A 19290-nucleotide genomic window follows, 5' to 3' on the forward strand; every position below is an offset into this window, starting at 1 on the left:
AAGCGTGTTCGTCATGGGCTGTTTTCTCTCACCCTTCTGTTTCAGAATGATTATCGGAAGCTGTCTATGCAGTGCAAAGATTTTGTGGTTGGTGTTCTTGATCTCTGCCGAGACTCGGAAGAAGTGGAGGCCATTCTGAATGGGGATTTGAATTCTGAGCCGGTTGAAGCACAGAGACACAGAGCATCGCTGAGCCGTGTGAAGCTGGCCATTAAGTATGAAGTCAAAAAGGTAACTCCTCATAGCCAATGCTTTCAGACATTGTAATAGGAACACAGTGTCATCTCATTATTCCACAGGTGTTATGAAGCGGTGGTCAGACGCATTACTGAGATACAGTGTGTATAATCAAGATTCTCACAAGGCAGAAGCTGGCAGAAGGGGACTACAGTGAAGGAGTTTAGTTTAATCTACTTTCCACAGCTGAGAATTGGCAGGAGATTTTAATTACATAAATCAGCTGGGCTAGCAAGGTTATACACAGTTGGTCAGATCCTTCTCCTGATTAATCCAAAAGACAACATTTCAGTGCTCGGCTTTCACTCAGTGAAAGTAAGGATGTGTTTTCCTGCCAGTCTGTGTGATAATATCTAATCCGAAGAGAAGGCTGTATTGGCAAAAGCGTTGGTTTCAACTAATGAAAAGATCTGGTCAGTTCATAGTTCTTTTTATTACCTTTGCTTTCTACCTTAAGTAACTTAATTGGGCAAGTAAATTTTGGAAAGTAAGTCTTGCAGCTTTCTACTAGTGTTTCTATCAACATATAGGTCTTTTTTTTTTTGAAGAAAAAAAAGAAAAGTCTTCCTTTTCCCACTTTGGAAAGGGAAGAGAAAACAAAACATCTAAGTTGTCATTAAGTATATTATTTTTTTATTTATTTCAAAATATGACAGTAAATCAAAGAGCTCATCTGCAAGTGTGTGGGTTGTAGTGAGAAATTCTACATGATTACCATGTGTGTTCCTTTAAAAAAATACTTTAAAATTCAGTCTGAAAATGTATGAAATATATTTGTGGCTATTTAATAAGTTCATTTCCGTTCTTCATCTTTGCGCCTGTATTTATCAGTGTTCTGTAAAGTGCAGTATGTTTTCAGTTGATGCCTCTCAAAGTAGTTTTTAATGAACAATTTTGTGAATGAATGTTATGTGTTAAAAAATGGAGCTGTGTATCACACATTTGACATAATGGATATCCGTTTATTGCAACAGTTTTCAATATATAGCTGTGATGTTCTCTTCCAGATCCCACTACCCTAGCACAGCAAATAGGTCTGCGTCCTACTGTGAGAGAACTCAAGAAATACAGCAATGCCTATGTATTATTTACAGCTACCTATTTACATGTTTAGCATCACTTCCATTCTTAACAGCCATTATAGTCTCATCATCTCTACAAGAAGTCTTTGTGTCTTTCAGCATAAATAACACTGTATTCTGTGGCCACCTGTTGAGCCAATCTGCCATATAAAATGAATTGTAAGCAGCCTGCCAGGACAACCGGGAGATGTTGGTGTTTATTATGTCCCCAAAAGATGGTTAACAAAAACTGCAAATGCAGATCCAAAACAGCAAATCATTGTTTCCAATAAAGAATTGATCTATAGTACATAAATGCAAATTAATTACCAAAATTCAAGGCAAAGATATACAAGTATTAAATTAATTAAAAGATATGGAACAGGGAAAGAATCAAAGTGTGTAAGCATGTTGCCATATCTAAATAACACATGAATTCTTTATGCTGTTGCATTTTAACGTGTACTAAACCTTTGCTGAGATTCTTGTCTCAGCTTTCTTGCTGAAGACTGTGGTTTTCTTCCAAGAGGATGTTGTCACTGATGAAATTCATTGCTGAGCAAAGGGCCACACAGATCTGTTAAGAATAACAAAAATCTGCATAATCTGCATAGTGGGGAGGAAAAAAAAAAAAAGACAATTCCACGTAGCAAACTTTGTTCTCTTCACTTGCAAGAAATTAATTAGTTGCAGATAAACTCAAGGTTTTGGCTCCAATTCATGACAAATACACTTCAGAACCTACAAGACTAATGAACTTGGTGGAAGGAAATAAATAGATGGTGCAGAGTTGTTATCATATTCATACATGTGCTGTTCCATGTAAATGGCCGTTCCAGAGGGCATGACAAGGGTTGAGCCAGGAAATGTCTCTGCCACAATGGTGGTTTGATGCTGGGACTGGCTCCGTTACAACTGTGGCAGATTATAGAGATATTCTGACTGTAGAACAGATTCAGACATCCACATGAAATGCTTTCAACCCTATAGCTGTAGGAAGCAGATAAGGATGTGGCCTATGTTTCTTCACGTTCAGTATTTCTAGCTGGGCTTCTGGGTCAGCTACATTAAGGTCAGTTCACTGTTGCAAATAGCACAGCCAAACAGAACTGCAGGTCCATGAAATGGTTAATAAGCCGTATGGCCTTTTCAGAGGAAGGAGAGACAGGAAAAAGCATATGACAAGTGAGCAAATGTGCTCAGAAGTTCACTGCTAGGGAAATGGAGTTTTTAATTCTATTAGTAATGAAACTCTTGCACTCAGTACCCTGGGCACTGCATTAAAGACTAGCCCATTTTGTAAACGCAGTATGATTTTTGAGGCTAAGGTTCAGACTGAAACTGCAGCCCCAATGGTGACGGATTAAGGGAATTAAAAAACCAAGAAAAACTAGTTAGAACAAGTAGTCTTGCTCCATATGCTGAATTGCTGCTGCAGTCATGCTTTTAGTATTGTACCTTAACTCTGTCTTCAGATTGCCAGTAAAATTTCAGAGAAGTTGCTGACACCAGGCCAAGTTCTCCAGTTCTTGCTGAGATAAAAATCAGAGTGGAATTTCCAAGTGAAATCAGTAAGAGTTTGACTAAAATCACAGGATTTAATTTTCAAACAGTGATGTTTCAAATAAGAAAGAAGTTTTAAAAATTCTCTTTATGTTGTGTGTTTGTGTATCAGAGCATGCCAGGATCTGTTCCTGCTAGGTCTAAACTCACTCATTAGGATGTTGGGAAAAAATAACATTATAATCACTCTTAGTCATACAGAAAAATATTTACATACTGATGGCTTGGTGTATGGTCATGAAACTGAATGCATCTGGAGTGTTACAGTCAATTATGCCCAGAAAAGCAGCTAAATTAAAATTGGGATTATTTTTTTTTTTAGTGACCAGCTACTGTCCTCATGCGTCTTTGCCCACTGGGGTTTGAACTGGATCCTAAAATATTATATAAATGTGATAATATGATCAACATGTAATGAAAAGTAAGAAACTGCATGGAAAGTAGGATGAGAGAAGAGAAATGCAGAAGGAACAAGCTTGTAGGGTGATGTGATTGGTAGGTGAAATATGATTTGAATCTACTGTCCATCTACTGATGGAGCTGGGGGGGAGACAAATGGGGTAGGGGGGAAACAGAAGAGGTTGCAGTTGCTGGAAGTAAAACCTATAAAATCATAAATTCAAGTATTTCATCAGAGCTGGAGAGAAGGATGAATTTCAGAGCTTTTATAGATGGGAGAAGTGACACGAGTTGCTCTGAGGGCTTGGAAGTGGTACAGATAGTGCAGTTGCCAAAGTTACATAAGTTGCGAAGATCTTGAGAGCCCTTAGACTTACTGCCAGAGAAGAACTTGCTGTAACCATTGGCATCTTATTCACTAACTCCTCCCTTTTCTGGGGAAAGTTATAGCACAGGCAGATCTCTGCTTAGCATCAGATCAAAATGTTGATAGGCCAGGAGGAATAAACCAGCGCAGAGCTCTGGATGAGATGCAGGAGGCCCTGTGGGCTGGTTCATTGCCCTAGGCAAGCTCCTTTGCTGTTTCTTCCCATTCCCTCTGGTAATTGGAGGAATGATGTGGGTGTTTCTTTTCTCTCCTCTTTGCTACAGTTTTAAGCCTGCTTTTTAAAAATGCCTTTGTAATTTGAAATAATTTTTTATTTTCCTGTCTTTGGCCACAGTTAATCTGCTATGGGATTTATCCCTTGATATCCTGAGTTGAGAATGAAATTTATCTTAGCAAAAGAAGAGACCGGGGCCATATGTCAGAACACAAAAACACACAAAAAACAGTCTCTTTTTTTTCAAATGGACCAGGCTGGCAGTTCTTATGGTGCATAAGCTTCAAAGGTGACAGCCTAATATAAAGAAGATAAACATAGTTCAGGTTGACATTAATTTTTTAAAGACTTTAAAATCTTTTTATGTATTTCTGTTGGCCATTCCACTATAGGTACAAATTGTGTTAATGTGTGTTCATAATGAACCATCCACCAAAATAATTTGGGAGTTTCATTTTGGAGCAAAGTAGATTAAAATATGAAGATTGCTTCCCTTTTTAATGTTCATGCAACATCTTCAGATTCCTTCTTTTGAGACTTAAGGTTCCCTGTTTTCATTGCCAATTATTTAATTTGATTTTTTTTTAAAGAAGTTCTGCCCTATTGTACTACTGTATGCACTTTTTAATGAGATTTGGAATATAAATGGAGTTTTGCAGGCAAGACCTGGCAAACAACAGTGTATATAGTACATTATGATCTCAACTGAGTACAAAGGATAATAAAATGGATATCCAAGGATTACAGTAATTTTTTTTTAAGTACAAGCAACTCTGATCAAATCTCACTCTTAATCCAACATGGATTATCAGAGTTATCAGAATTATTTTCAAATCCTTTTTGTCCAACTACCTAGCATCTTTACTCTGATTTAATAGTTATTGTTGACCAATGCGACAAATAAATTACCAGATTTCTTGAAAGTGCTGTGATAACTCGGCTGTTTACCCTCGTGCTTAACTGATGTCGCACATGCTTTTGTGATGTGGCAGTATCACAGGACATGGTATAATAGTAATATGGATAAAGATGAGTACAATAACACTTCAGAAATGGACTTAACCAGAAATGTAAATATAATGGCAAAGAATGTAGGGAGCTGTAGAATACTCCTTCCCTCGCATCCCTTATGTTTCTTCAGTAGCAGCACCCAACATGGACTACACACTCCTCCTGGTTACACAACATGATCCTGATGGAGTGGCTACACCATCTCCTCTGTCCCCAATGCTTCATCCTAAAGAAGTACAACAGTGCTTTAAAAACAGAGCAATACATGCTCACCCTTCAGCAAACTCAACCAAGAGTTGATTTTTAGTAAAGTAAAACTTAAAGTATATCTAAACCAATGCAGTTGTTGGCAGCATCTTGTTTTATCGTTCCATAATTAATTTGGGAATCATTCCCTGTGAATGTACTGAAATCTTACTGAAACCAGGAAAGTAACATTTGCTTGTATTTGCTGCATAGGAGAAAGATGGAAGTTGACTGGTTTTTGGGTTTTTTTAGTGGGTACTATATCCTTAATATGTGCCAGTTTAGTATCTTAATGTTTCAATCTCTGCTCTGTTTCAATTTTGGGATGCTTAGGGAAGAATTTGTGGAAGCAAAAGACCAATGAAACTTAGAAAAAAGTCTCGGGAGAGCAAGTCTGTGTTGTGATAGCTGTCTGAGGAGAAGTTGAATGTTAATCCTAAGACTGTTTTTCTGATTGTCTTTTCATAACTAGATCCTGATAAATTCACTTGATGCCCTATTTCTTTGTCTTGATGTCTTTCTGGCTTCCTTCCCCTTGTTTTAAAGCACTTGGTTACAAAAGTCCTTGATGATGTCTTGACTCTAATTAGTTATGGTCAGTTGAAATTTTACCATTGACTTCACTGGGCATCAAGTTAGGTCAAAAAAAGGTAAGTGTATTCAAAAATCATCTTTCAGGTGTCCATGTCTGAGAACAAGAAAAGTAAATATCAAAATTTGAATGTAGGGTTGAACATTCCAAAAATGGCCCGACGCTCAATGTATTGAAATTCGATGGTAGCTGTGTATGCTTAGACTACTCACAATCATGACATTATTGCTTAAATGCCTGAATATTATCTTACAAAATTAAGTACTCAAGTTTGAAAATGCCAACTTTTGGTCATTTATCAGAGACTATATTTATTCAGATATTTGTACGCATCTACTCTTGCAGTTTCTTCTATTATGTTTGATACCTTTAAGCCCTTGTGCTATAGAAATAAATAAGCAAATACTTAATATCGATAAATAATAATGTAAGCTAATCAGCAAAGATAAAAGGAACACCTTATAAAATAATTAATTAAAAATAAAATTCTCTTGCTCAGAAATCACTGAAATTTTTATATTTTTAGTCAAAGTATACCCCTCAGATCTTATTTGAGCCTTCTGCAGTGTGTTGTTAAGCTGTTAACAACTCATTAAAACACAAATAGCATAAGACTCTATAGTGATAACAATCTGTACATTCAGGTCCTTTAGAATCTTAAAATGGTGAAAAAGGAAAAGTTATTTTTGAAAACTGTCAAATTTGAAGATTTAATATTTTTCAGCTGAGATGGTATCAAAGGCATGAACTTAGAGAAAATACAAAACTGCATAGCAAAATACAGTCTATTACAGAGTCCTTAGAGCATCATCAAAATCATAAGCTCATGTTTTCATCTGCTTCACAAAATGGAATTTCCTTATATTACTGAATGCTAAATTTTATTTTTCACAAAACATAAAAATGTAGTAAGTGGCTTCTGATTATTTTTCAAATCCCAAGTTACATCTAAGTAGAGGTGATAGCTCTATTGATAGCACCATCGATGGTAGTAAAAGAGAAGAAACCCCTTTAATATTCATCTCTGTGCGTTCTGGTGAGGTTTAAAATTCTGTGCTGTACTCGTTTCATTTATTTGTTGCCTCAGTAAGTTTTAGACTGAAGACATATAGATGGTTAAGGAGGTATTTGGAATCTTTGTCAAAGAACCAAATCAAATGGCAACGATGTTTGAGGAGGTCTGTGAAGAGCATGTGCAGGAATGGGAGAGGCTAGTGGTGGATTATGATCAGACCAGAATTTTCAGTTTCTGCAGGAATTCTGCATGTACCTTCAATCAGTGTGATTTGCTGAGAAATTGTTGGAAGTTAGGACTGAGGTTCAACTCTGACTGGGTTCAGTTGGGCATGTGAAGCTGTTCGAATAATGCATAAAAGGTTTCTGTCAGTGATGGCTGTCCACATGTGCAACCTCATCCCCAAAGTGCTGCTTTAAGTCGTCTCAGCAGTTTCTTCTTTATTTATTAACCATTATTTTAAAGGAAAGAAGAAAAAACATGGTTCTTAAGGTCTAAATTAACACAGATATTTAAGGTGATTGTGATCGTGTATGTAGCAGTTATATAACTCTTTATATAATATTTCTTTTTCTTTCTTTCTTTTTCTTTAGTTTGTGGCCCATCCAAACTGTCAGCAACAGCTACTGACTATCTGGTATGAAAATCTCTCAGGATTACGGGAGCAGACCATAGCTATCAAGTGTCTGGTTGTGCTGGTTGTGGCATTGGGCCTTCCATTTCTAGCCATTGGTTATTGGATTGCACCATGTAGCAGGGTACTGAATTTTATAAATTACGTATCTTGTACTATTCTGGGAGCTGTTTTTCTATTTCTGGCATTCAAAACGCAATATTGTACCTCTAATTCTGCTGCTTCCAAATTTTAACTAATTAATGATAATTTTAGTAATTTCTACTCTTGATCCAAGAGATACTATTTGTTTTATTTGCACTGTAATGAGGGGACCATACTGATGAAGCATGAAAATAAATTGTTGTGAAGTTTAACGAAAGAAAAAAAAAAAACAAAAACAAAAACAAACAACTTCTCTGAGAGCTTTTTTCTTTTTTTTTTCTTTTTTACATTTCCATAGGTCTTGCTCACTTCACAATCTCTGCTACGTAATTTTATTTTTATTAGTAACTTTTTATTAGTAATTTTTTGAAAGTGACCACTCAGATTCTATATTAGGTCTCCTCTGATGGCATCTTAAGGTCTGATGCTGTTCCCGTATAAACCATTAGCAGGACATTTGTTGACTTCACAGATGCAGAACTTCAGTAAAATATTTGTTGTACCTGCCCTACGAGATCTGTTTACCAAGTGAACCATAGAGCAGAAATTAAATTAAATGCAGTATTCCAGCCATGTGGCAGGGTATATTTGTAAAAGAGAGTAACTGTGAAAACTCTTACTTCTTCAAAATTATATGAAAATATAATTCATATAATACAATTTCATGCTTCCATCTGTCTTGATGATCTCACAATGAAAATAACAGGGGTTCTTTGAAATCCTAATAGTCTGTAGCATGTGAATTGTCTGCAAATGAAGCGTATTGATAGATCATTGGTAAATCAGAAAAAGGAAGATTTCTCTGTTACATTAACTTTTTTAAAAAATTTTAAGTAAATTTACTTCTGTGCTGAATGTGGTCTTTCAATTTTATTTCCTTAAGAAGTGTATGGCAAAAAAATGTGTCATTCATTTATATTTTGCTCTTGTAGTTCACCTCAAAAAGGGTAAGATTTTGCTCGTCTCCTGCATATTTCAAGGGAACCTGGTGTTTTCTCTGGGTTAAATATTTATTTACTTTAAAGTTAAACCTTTATGAAAATAGTATAATTGTTACCGTCATTATTTTCTGAAATGTCAGTTTCCATGCATATCTGTAGTAAAGATACTCCTTACTCGCAGCTCCATATCATAGAAACATATTAATATACTTTTAGCTGGTGTCTAATATGGAAAAGTGACATTTGTCCTTGAGCTGTAATTCCCAGTACCAGAAACACCTGACATTTTTGCTAGTGCTCATGTCAAATAAAAGCACTGTACATTCAGATCAGTTATTTGATACTGTAATTTCAAAATGCTTTCTAAAGGTCAGGAGCAGGAAGGGAACCTGAGATTGTTTGCACATGTAGTAAATGCTACTTAGTGTGTGCTGGTCCACTTAGTTCATGGTGGCTGACTGCAGTTTTGGGCAAAACCATTCCTTGAAATAAGAAAGCTACTTCCATTTCCCCATCTGCTGAACTTTTCTTTTTTTTTCTTATATGATACTGCTGATAACGGAGCTCTTCACAGGGGATTTTGGAATATTGCATAATATGGGTGACGTATGTGATAGTTTATCGCATTAGAACCGTATATTAACATTAATAAAGGTCAGGCATTATGTGTGGAGCAGTATATTGTTTTATTGTACCGAAGGAAATGCCTTAAGAGGTGTGCAGAGCTAAGATAAAGAAGTCTCTCTAGCATCTACCTTGTTACACCTTGTGCGGAGCTGGGACAAGCATTGTTCTGCTCAGGCCACAGAAATGGGGTGTATTCCGAAGGTATTACTCCTTCCAAAGGGAAGTAGGCTGGGAAGGACAAGTAAACCTACATGTGCGTTCCCCCCAGGAGGTCTCCAAAGAGTGTGGTTAGGGAATCTCAGTTCCGTCTCTGTGCTTGAGCCAATGAACAAATGGCTGCTTGTGGGGCCACTTCCCTGGTACCTGCATTTCTTGATTACGCGGTGGGGAGTAGCAGCAGCACTGGCCACATGAGACCTTCACTGCCTGAATAAAGGATGCTGTCAGTTTGTCCTCAGAGGAGAAGGCTTATAGCTTGGCACTTCTGATGCTGGCTTACAGCATAAGGCTCGTACTGATGGGATCACAGGCTCTTCTTTTTCCTACAGTGAGTAACAGCCACAGACCCATTGCTCTTTCCAGTGTGGTCTTCTGGAGGCAGCCAGTTCTCTCTTCTGGTGCAGACTGCCTCTGCACTTGCTGTTTTGTCCTTTACCAGGTGCAGATGTGAATGAAATACACTGAATTTATTTGAAATCAGTAATATTTCTGATCTTGTCCTTCTCACTCCATTGTGATGGAGTAGTCATTATGTTTAGTAGACACAGGTTATTTATATAGGACTTTTTGCTCTCAACATATATTCTGTGGATGGAATGCAGTAGCCAGAGATGAGAAGATGAGTCTGTAATTTTTCCTAGAGCTATTGTCACAGACAAGCTAATAGTAGGTTCTTGTTTGTAAGGAAAGCATATTTTATTTTATTTTTCCATGGGCTTGCTTCCAGACCCCCATTGGTATCTGCAGGCATTAGATTAAAGTCTGGTCACAGCCATTGAACATTTGTAATTCTTTAGAGTGTTTCCCCTCAAACATTGCCATCTAGAGTTTATGGAATAACATAAACACTCACTAACAGGACAAGAAATTCCATAAGACTGCCTTTGGGAGACTTTTGTCTGAAATGGAGAAGTATCACAGTTCAGTGCACTTGGAAAAGTATCCTTTAAAAAAACTAGGTTTCAGACTGTCGGGAGTTCTGAGTGCCCATTTATGCTTCTGGAATGCCTGATTGAAAGAGTTTGTTTCTTTGAGAAAACTGAGTGATTGCTTTCATTCTGCCTTTGCAGCTTGGAAGAATTCTTCGAAGCCCATTTATGAAATTTGTGGCACATGCAGCATCCTTCATTATTTTCCTAGGCCTGCTGGTGTTCAATGCTTCAGACAGATTTGAAGGTATAACAACGCTACCGAATGTCACTGTTACTGATTACCCTAAGCAGATCTTTAGGGTGAAGACTACGCAGTTCACCTGGACAGAAATGCTGATCATGGTATGGGTACTTGGTAGGTATATTGTCCCTTCATCATTTTGTCAACTGTTTTCCTGCAGATATAAATTCTAAAAGAAAGGAGAGATGCCCAGATCCCAAACCTTTGCTCCAACTGCTGCGCGGTTAAAGTAAAACCCTTAGGGCAGATAACAGTGCATTGGAACTGGTGACAACATCAGAGCATTTGGGGAAATCACAGTTTCTACCAGTGTCAAGGGGCTAATGAGTCAGTTCTCATTATTCAGGTGCTCTTTTTCACAAAACCTGATCAGCTATTTGAAACTCCGTGTGGCAAAAAACGCTATCTTCTAGCATTTCATCAAAGTCAGGTGCTTTACGTAGCAAAATGTCAGTTAGCCACATGATAATGTAGCATTCTCAGCTTGTACAGGCCGCAGAAGAGAAAGGAAGTGTTACTGTGTCTGCTATGTGAAGGTGCCTTTTCAATCACCTGAATCTCCTGGTCTAAACACTGCTTTATCTTAAACTGTGTTAGGGTAGGGAGATGCTTATCCCTCGTGTGCTGCCTTTTGGTAGTCCCAGCATATACTCATCAGTATATGAGAAACAGGAAAAAAAGTTGTGGGTTTGTGGTTTTGTTGTTTTGGGCTTCTTTTTCCCCTAAGAAAAATTTTTGAAGATGTCTTGATTCCCAACAACTACGTCTCTAGCTTATGACGAGGCTGTGATCTGGACTAATTCCACATAAATGAATTTCTGAGTAGAAGCTTGAGTAAGAAAACTGAATTACGCGTAGCCAAATTCCATTTCCTATGCTGAAAAGCATCTTATTCTGTAGAGTGGAGAACGAGTAGTGTAATTGTGCCATTTATATTTGGTCATCTGTATAGTTGAGTAATTGTGCTTCTCTGTAAAAACAAACCCTTCTGATTCAGAAGTGTTTTATGAATGTAAATGTTAAGGAAAGTAGAGGAGGGAGTTCTTCCACACTTAACATTTTTCCTTCTTTAGAAGTTACACTGTTAGGCCATAATACTTTCACTGCAAAGTTGTGGCTCTACGCTACCCTATGTGGAGATGTCTGAGTGTCTGAGCTTTATCTCCACATATCAATTAATACCTTGCCATTTGATCAGCCCTGCTGAAACCAAGAGAGCCTTCCTCAAGGTGTATGATGACTCTGTGACACTGCAAATAAGTGAATTTTTGTTCCACTAGGGCCACCTGGTTTCATGAAATGGGAAAATGCAGAGAGTTTAAATTAAAAGAGTTTGGCCAACATGGCTATATTTGTTTGGGGTTTTTTTGATTTCTTGTTGCAGGTATGATGTGGTCAGAATGCAAAGAGCTGTGGTTGGAAGGACCCAGGGAATATATCTTGCAGTTATGGAATGTTTTGGATTTTGGGATGCTGTCCATTTTCATTGCCGCTTTCACAGCAAGGCTTCTGGCATTCCTGCAGGCCACAAAAGCACAACAATATGTGGACAACTACATTGAGGAGAATGACCTCTCTGAGGTCACACTTCCTCCAGAAATAGAATATTTTACTTACGGTGAGTTTAACTTTTCTGCAACACAGATCTGAACATAGAAAAACTGGTAGGATACACTAGCATTTCAAAGCCCTAAAATGAGTATTTGCATGTGTTTGTGTTCATAGCATTGTCTAACCACTTCTCCCTCAATATTTTTATTTCCATGCTATTTAAAGAATGGTTGTTATGACGGTAATTTGACAAATAAGTTTGCCAATATATTAAAACCAAACAATAGACATGAGGACAAAATCAGTTCAAACATAGCTGTCCGTAATTTTATTGTAGCTGTTTATCTTAGAGCTAAATTTGACCCTCTGGATTTTAAACATTTGCAAGCTATATTTTATTCTTGGCTTAGTGCACAACAGATAAAATTTTGATGTGAAATTTTTTTTGGTTCGTTCAGTTGTACTCATATTTGTAAAGATCTATCAGCATTTCCTACTGAAGGAGGGATGCTGGCTCAATAAATGTTACTCAAATAGAATAAAAGTACTAAATAGTTATTGCAGTGCAGAAACTGTAATTAAAGGTGTGATGAATCTCTGTTTGCACCAACAAAGGCTGTATTTGCTGCTGACAGTGTATTTTAGCATATGCTTTATGAACTTCAATATATTATAATAGCAGACTTGGTTTTGTTATTTATGTTAATTGCTATATAATCAATCTAAATGTGTACAATTAGAAACACATGGTATTTTGAGATGAAACACATTTTAATTCAGTGTTATTTTGCAAAGATGGTGCATTAATTCACGTAATAAACAATTTCTGAGTTTATATATAAACTCAGTTGTTTCTGTGCATATTGTGTGTGAAAGCCATGATCCTACTTCCATTGAGGTAAACGGCAAAAATCTTCATGATTTCAGTGGGAACCAGGTTATATCCTGAACTTGTAACAATGGCAAAAGCTTAGTGTGATTAACAAATTAAATTTCTTATCAACCAACACTGTGAACTTCCCATCAATAAAACACAAAACATGAATAGATTTCTGGCTTTAGCATAATGATTATTAAGATAGCAAATAATACAGTTGAGTTAAGAAAGGCAGTGAGGATTTATTTATTGTTATATAGTTCAGGTTAAAATGCAAACTGTAGAAGAAAATGTCATGTTTCTTCAACTACAGTTTTTCTTCTAGCAAAAGGTAATGTAAGTTATATTCATTATTTGTGACTTAAAGGAAATAGGAACAGAGTAGCACCTGCTACTTCATACTTCAAGTATTTGTATCAACTAAATTCAGACATGTTCATGGAAAAATCCTATCAAGACTAATTTTTAAACATAGTGATAAATGAGTAACTCCTTATATTTACCCCCGTATTTCATATCTTCCAGCTAGAGATAAATGGCTCCCATCTGATCCTCAGATAATATCCGAAGGCCTCTATGCAATTGCTGTCGTTCTTAGCTTTTCTCGGATTGCATACATCCTGCCTGCAAATGAGAGTTTTGGGCCCTTGCAGATTTCCCTTGGAAGGACCGTTAAGGACATCTTCAAGTTTATGGTCCTTTTTATTATGGTATTTCTTGCATTTATGATTGGAATGTTCATACTGTATTCCTACTACCTTGGAGCTAAACTAAACCCAGCCTTTACAACGTAAGTATGATGTTATGTTTAAGTAAAAAGCCAATATGAAATTTTGAGTTTTTCACTAAGTCTGTGAGATATTGTATCCTGTCTCCTAGCATTAAAACTGAAGACAGTTGAAGTCGGTGAGAAATCGGGTATCTCGGAACCTGAGAAAGCTGAATACAAAAGACCAGCTGACCTAACAGAAGGGTTAATCAGAAGCTCTTGGAAGGAGTGCAGCAGTTTCCTTCCCATTAGCCCCATTTTTAGGTTTATTAGGACAGGGAAGGTCTGCCCCCTGCAGAGTTAGACTGGAAAATAATGAGACGAGGATATCCTTCATCTCAAAACCCGGAAATATTATACTTTTCTAACTCCTGGACTGTTGTTTTGCATGTGTTGTTCCAACTATATTCTCTATGATGTATAGATGGAGCACTATGGAGAGATGGAACATACTGTGAAAAATATTCTCTTGCATGTTTGTTGTATTGATCAGTGCTCTACAAACCTGGTTCACAGACAAATCACTTGAGATAGATTGTTGCTTACTGTTAGCACAACTTATTTATTTGTGTAGTTAGTAATAATGCCTTTCTTTTTTTTTCCCCTACAGAGTGGAAGAAAGTTTCAAGACCTTATTTTGGTCAATATTTGGCTTGTCTGAAGTAACTTCTGTTGTCCTCAAATATGATCATAAGTTCATAGAGAACATTGGTTACGTTCTTTATGGCATATACAATGTAACAATGGTGGTAGTTCTGCTCAACATGCTGATTGCTATGATCAACAGTTCATATCAAGAAATTGAGGTGGGCTCTGTTTTCAAGTTGTTCTCTTTTGCTATGTTGAAAAGGGCAGAATTATTAGGAATTATTTCAACAAGCACATCTTGATATGCAAAAGTACAGTGAAGAGATTACCTCGGTAAAGGAGATCACAAAACATACTGTGTTCAGTAGGACTGACTTTATCTAACAAGCCAGCCAAGCTGGAGAACCTTACAGGATCTGAACAAGTAGTTCATCATGTGTCACGTACACATATCTAAGGAGATGTCATCCATCCAGAAATCTTAAAATCTAAAGTAATATTCAAAGGAGAACTGCTGCGAAGTAGAAAACAAAGTTGCTGGCCATAACATTTTAGACATGGGTGGCTCATTCGCAGTTTCCTTAGCATGCTTATTGCATGTTTCCATAATGTAATGCGCTTCAATCATTCAGCAGGAGAAAACTAGTTATAATAAACAAACTTTTCACCTTTGGAGTAAGCCAAGTCCAGCCTTGGAATACTTCAGTAAGAATGTATTAGGACAAAGTCAGTTTGTCAGTTTTGAACAGAATTTCTTTATGACAACAAAGTTTCTATTTTCTGTACTCCATTATAAATCAGTTATTTTTCATGTTTATGAAAAAGCTGTGAGTACTACCATTTTAAACCATGTCTGCCTTGAAGCTAATAGTTCATCACTTATGTGAGTACCAAATTCATGTGACCACTTTAATGAGAAAACAAGACTGTACAAAACCCAAAAAAGATCCACTTTAAATAGCAAGGAGTTTATATGTTGTCTTTCACTCAGTGCAAAAATAACACTTGTTTAAATGGCTCACATGCTTTAACTAAGTATTGTCAAAGAGATGTTGCCATAAAAAGACAACTGAAATTTAGTTAAAATAAACTTGATAAAGTGATTGCATTTTTGCAGAACTACTGGGAGTATTACTAGCAAGCAAATAACATTTCAACTAAAAGCAGAAAGGGTCAATATTTAAAAGAAGTTTAATTTGGAAGAAATTTTGCATTTCATGAAAACAAAGGACATACCTGTTTTTATATCTCAACACAGGATGACAGTGATGTAGAGTGGAAGTTCGCTCGTTCTAAACTTTGGTTGTCGTATTTTGATGATGGCAAAACGTTACCTCCACCGTTCAGCCTGGTACCAAGCCCCAAATCTTTTTTCTATTTCATCATGAGGATCATTAACTTTTCTAAGTGCAGGAGGAGAGGGCTGCAGAAGGACATTGAAATGGGAATGGGCAATTCTAAATCTAGGGTAGGTACTGAAATCTTTTCATTGCAGTGAAGAATTGTGTGTCCATTCTGCTTTTCTTTAGGTTTTAGGGTATGATTTGTGCTTCTGATGATAGTTTGGTAATTAGTCAAGCATTTATTTTCATAGATCTGTATTTCAGACTGTCTAAACATACTACATAAAACCAAATAATAGCTATAAATTTTCTTAGGATAACATGGTCCAGTGACTGGAAAAACACAATTAAAACAAAAATAACTGAGTATTCAAGGATGCAAATAATTCCCACAAGGAATGACCTAAATATTGAATAAAGATGCTTTCGGCCTCCTCCATTAGAAAGACTTTTTTTTAGTTTGGGGTGAAAAAAAAAAGGAGGGGAGGGGAGCGAGATGAGAAAACTTTTCCTTTCATGACAGGCAGGAGAAGGATAAAGTGTGGTCAGTATGAAATTCACTTCCTACTGTCGAAGTCAATGTTCTCAACAGAAGACAACAGGAAAGAGGCGGGCTTGGTAATAACAATAATCTTCAGCACTCCCATGACATTCTAAGCTTAGGTTCTTTACAAATATTAATGCAATGCAGTGTCACAACACCCTTGTGAGAATTAGATCACAATATAGCCTCAGGCTGACTTCAGTTTGCTCACATACCCCACCAGAGAGATCAGCTATCATTGCTTCAGCGACTTTTAATTTGCTACATAGGAAATTAATGACAGGTGCAGATTAGGGGGTTGAACCTTCTTCATACACATTTTTCTGCTTCACCTTCACCAGTGTATCTGAGAGAAGAGTTAGGTCCCTGATTTGGTATTAACAAATCATCCGCCTTGGTCACAAAGCCATCTTGTCCAAGGTAGGTTTTTTCCCTTCAGTTTCTAGCCCACTGCTGCAAAACACTTAAATTATTTGGGATCTGATGGCTTTGTGATCCTTGAATAATTGAACAATGATCATTTTTCTACATGTATTACTATTCCTGAAAATGGTGCTTTGGAAGAACACTTCAAACTAAGCAGAAATGGTTTGGGGCATGTATTTGTAGTTAAACGTATGCTTAAGAGTGCAGATCCACAACAGCTCTTTGTTAAAGCCAGTTTAGAGAGTCTCTCCTTGCTCTAGCCACTCATCCCTGCTTCCAAGTCGTCATTCATTATTTCCTCAGCTGTGCAAGCACATTTGCTTTGAAGTTGTGCTGTGAACAGGATGGCTAAAACTGTAAGTGTTTAAAAAAAAACAACCCAGACCAACAAATAAGTCAAGGCAATCTCAGTTTTTTTGGAAAGAATATTCTGATATAGTGAGTATGGAGGCGTCTCCAAGAAAAAAAAATGGAGCTGAATTCTAACTGCAAATTCTATAATATATTTTAATTTTGTCTTGTTTCTTCCTAGTTAAACCTTTTCACTCAGTCGAACTCCAGAGTTTTTGAATCGCACAGTTTTAACAGCATTCTCAATCAGCCAACACGCTATCAGGTAAGTACCTACAGTGGCCACTGTTTTAAGTAATAGAACTGTGTGAAGGTACTAGCAGAATTTTGTGTTTCAAGTACATTTTGCCTTCATCAGATAAAGAAAACCTCCTGTAGAAATCAAACTCCAGGATGCTACTGGAAAAAAGACAGTTATTGTTCAAGCCCCATTATTTGAAGCATTTAAAAAACTAGCCCATACAAAACTTAGATTTTTTTTTTTTTTCCTTTGATGTCCCAGTTTGGAAAGTGTGAGAAGCAAACATCTGAAACTGATTTCTGGGGAAGGGATGTGAAAGCATTGAGCTGACTAGGTTAGCATTACTTTCCCTTCCTTTCTTCTCATGATCTGAGATGTGACGTTCAGCATTCCTACAGATGGGAATGCTTCTCCCTGATAGGAGGAGTCTGTCAGATATTACCTTCCTGTCTGCTTTCCAGCTCGGAAAGAAAAGAGTAAATAGGAGCTTTTGTTCCTCTAGTGAAAACGTTGAAGGTATGTAATCCACCTATGCAAATTCTTTTAAGACAAGCTACATTAGATTAGATATATACAAGTATATTAGTACAGACAAGGAACCCTGGCAGTTATGGTATAAAAATACAGATATAATCTTAATGAATCCTTTCTTTACCGCTGACATTGCACTGTCATACTGTAAAATCTCAACTTTTCTTTCTTTTTAAAAAGTAAGTATTTATCTCTTACTATTACACATTCTTTCATATGTGAACTGAGTTTAACAGAGTAGACCCATTCTGAAGCTACTTAAAGCCTAAATTAGGTGTGTTTAGATGTATTTTTCCTGTTGTCCTGTTCCCTACAAAAAGTTGTGGTGCTCTGTAAATATGAGCTAATTGGATGAGAAAGGTGCTTTATTGCAATGAAGAATCGCAGCATGCCACCAAAAGAGCCTATCCGAGGCAACTGCTTGATGTAGGGCTGTTCATTCTTTTCCTTATATGGATGTGAGGGAGATAGTTAAGAAGGAAAAGTGAATAGTGTTTAATTATATATGCTTACCTAATTATGTAACTGTTTTAATCTGGCAGCAAATAATGAAAAGACTGATAAAACGTTATGTTCTGAAAGCACAAGTGGACAAAGAAAATGATGAAGTAAATGAAGGTAAGAAAGAGACTGCATTTGCAATATTCAGAGATAATTTTTGTCACATTATATTAGGCATCCATATTACAGTGGTGCATGGAGGTTTCGGGTAAAAAGAGGGTTTATTTCTGCTTCAAATGCACTGAACTCAGCTAGATAGTAATGGAAGTATGCCTGTGACAACAAAAATGGACAAGTACAATGTAAAAGATTACCAAGCAATAGACTGATGTCCCTTCCAGAGCCGGCTCTGCTCTTGGAAATGTAACACCCCAGCAATGGTTTTGTTCCTATAGGCTGGAGGTTATAACCATTGCAGTTCAGCCAGTAAGAAATCTGTGTAATCACCACCAGAAAAACATGTGTGTTTAGCATAAGTCTGGGCTAGTTGGTTTTGGCGCACTGGGAATGCTTACCGAAGCCACTCTGCTGGCAGCCTTGTGCTCTCCAGCTGGTGTGCAGGGATCAACAGCTTGGGATCAGAACAGTTTTTACTGGCACGGAAGCACCAGGCGTTATGCTGGATATATGATGTGAGGGGGCCAAACGGGCCGCTATCTCAGCAATGGCAGCACAGCTTTTATTTTTCTTGTTAGTTACTTTCTGCTTATGTGTAACTCCCTGCGAGAAGCAGGGAGCGGAAAAGAAGATAGGAATTAAATCCCACTCTGTGCCTTCAAAAGGCAGTATTGTGGATTTACTGTTATCCCAACTCTTCCCCATCCTATGTGGCTGTACAGAGCTGAGCTTGTGAGTGACAAAAGCAGAGAAACTCCACAAAGTATCTTCCTCTCAGTGTGCCCCTTGTGCCCCTCTTCTGAATCCCCATTGCTCTCCTCCTGTTCCTGCTCCGTGATGGAAGTCATCTGCCTAGAGATGGATGAAAAGGCTGTTCTCTCACCGACAGTGCCAGGGGCATACAAGTCTTTCCAGTTCCCTGATGCCTGGGTGGTATTGGCATATATGTCTTTAGATAAGCATAACAAGCAGGAGAATCGTAGTTCA

The 19290-nt window shown here is 37.3% G+C and overlaps 1 protein-coding gene across 1 annotated transcript in view; it reads left to right on the plus strand.

The window, feature by feature from the left end:
- Nucleotides 1-19290, plus strand: part of TRPC3 (transient receptor potential cation channel subfamily C member 3) — a 39846-nt gene that overhangs the window by 18931 nt on the left and 1625 nt on the right. Inside the window, exons 3-11 of the mRNA XM_063335814.1 lie at nucleotides 46-231; nucleotides 7320-7484; nucleotides 10362-10578; nucleotides 11849-12082; nucleotides 13418-13682; nucleotides 14272-14467; nucleotides 15508-15717; nucleotides 17095-17178; nucleotides 18228-18303. Coding sequence (XP_063191884.1) covers nucleotides 46-231; nucleotides 7320-7484; nucleotides 10362-10578; nucleotides 11849-12082; nucleotides 13418-13682; nucleotides 14272-14467; nucleotides 15508-15717; nucleotides 17095-17178; nucleotides 18228-18303 — 1633 coding nt within the window. The remainder of the gene's footprint in view (nucleotides 1-45; nucleotides 232-7319; nucleotides 7485-10361; nucleotides 10579-11848; nucleotides 12083-13417; nucleotides 13683-14271; nucleotides 14468-15507; nucleotides 15718-17094; nucleotides 17179-18227; nucleotides 18304-19290) is intronic.

Source organism: Chroicocephalus ridibundus, chromosome 5 (genome assembly GCF_963924245.1).
Source record: "Chroicocephalus ridibundus chromosome 5, bChrRid1.1, whole genome shotgun sequence".
Classification (NCBI taxonomy): Eukaryota; Metazoa; Chordata; class Aves; order Charadriiformes; family Laridae; genus Chroicocephalus; species Chroicocephalus ridibundus.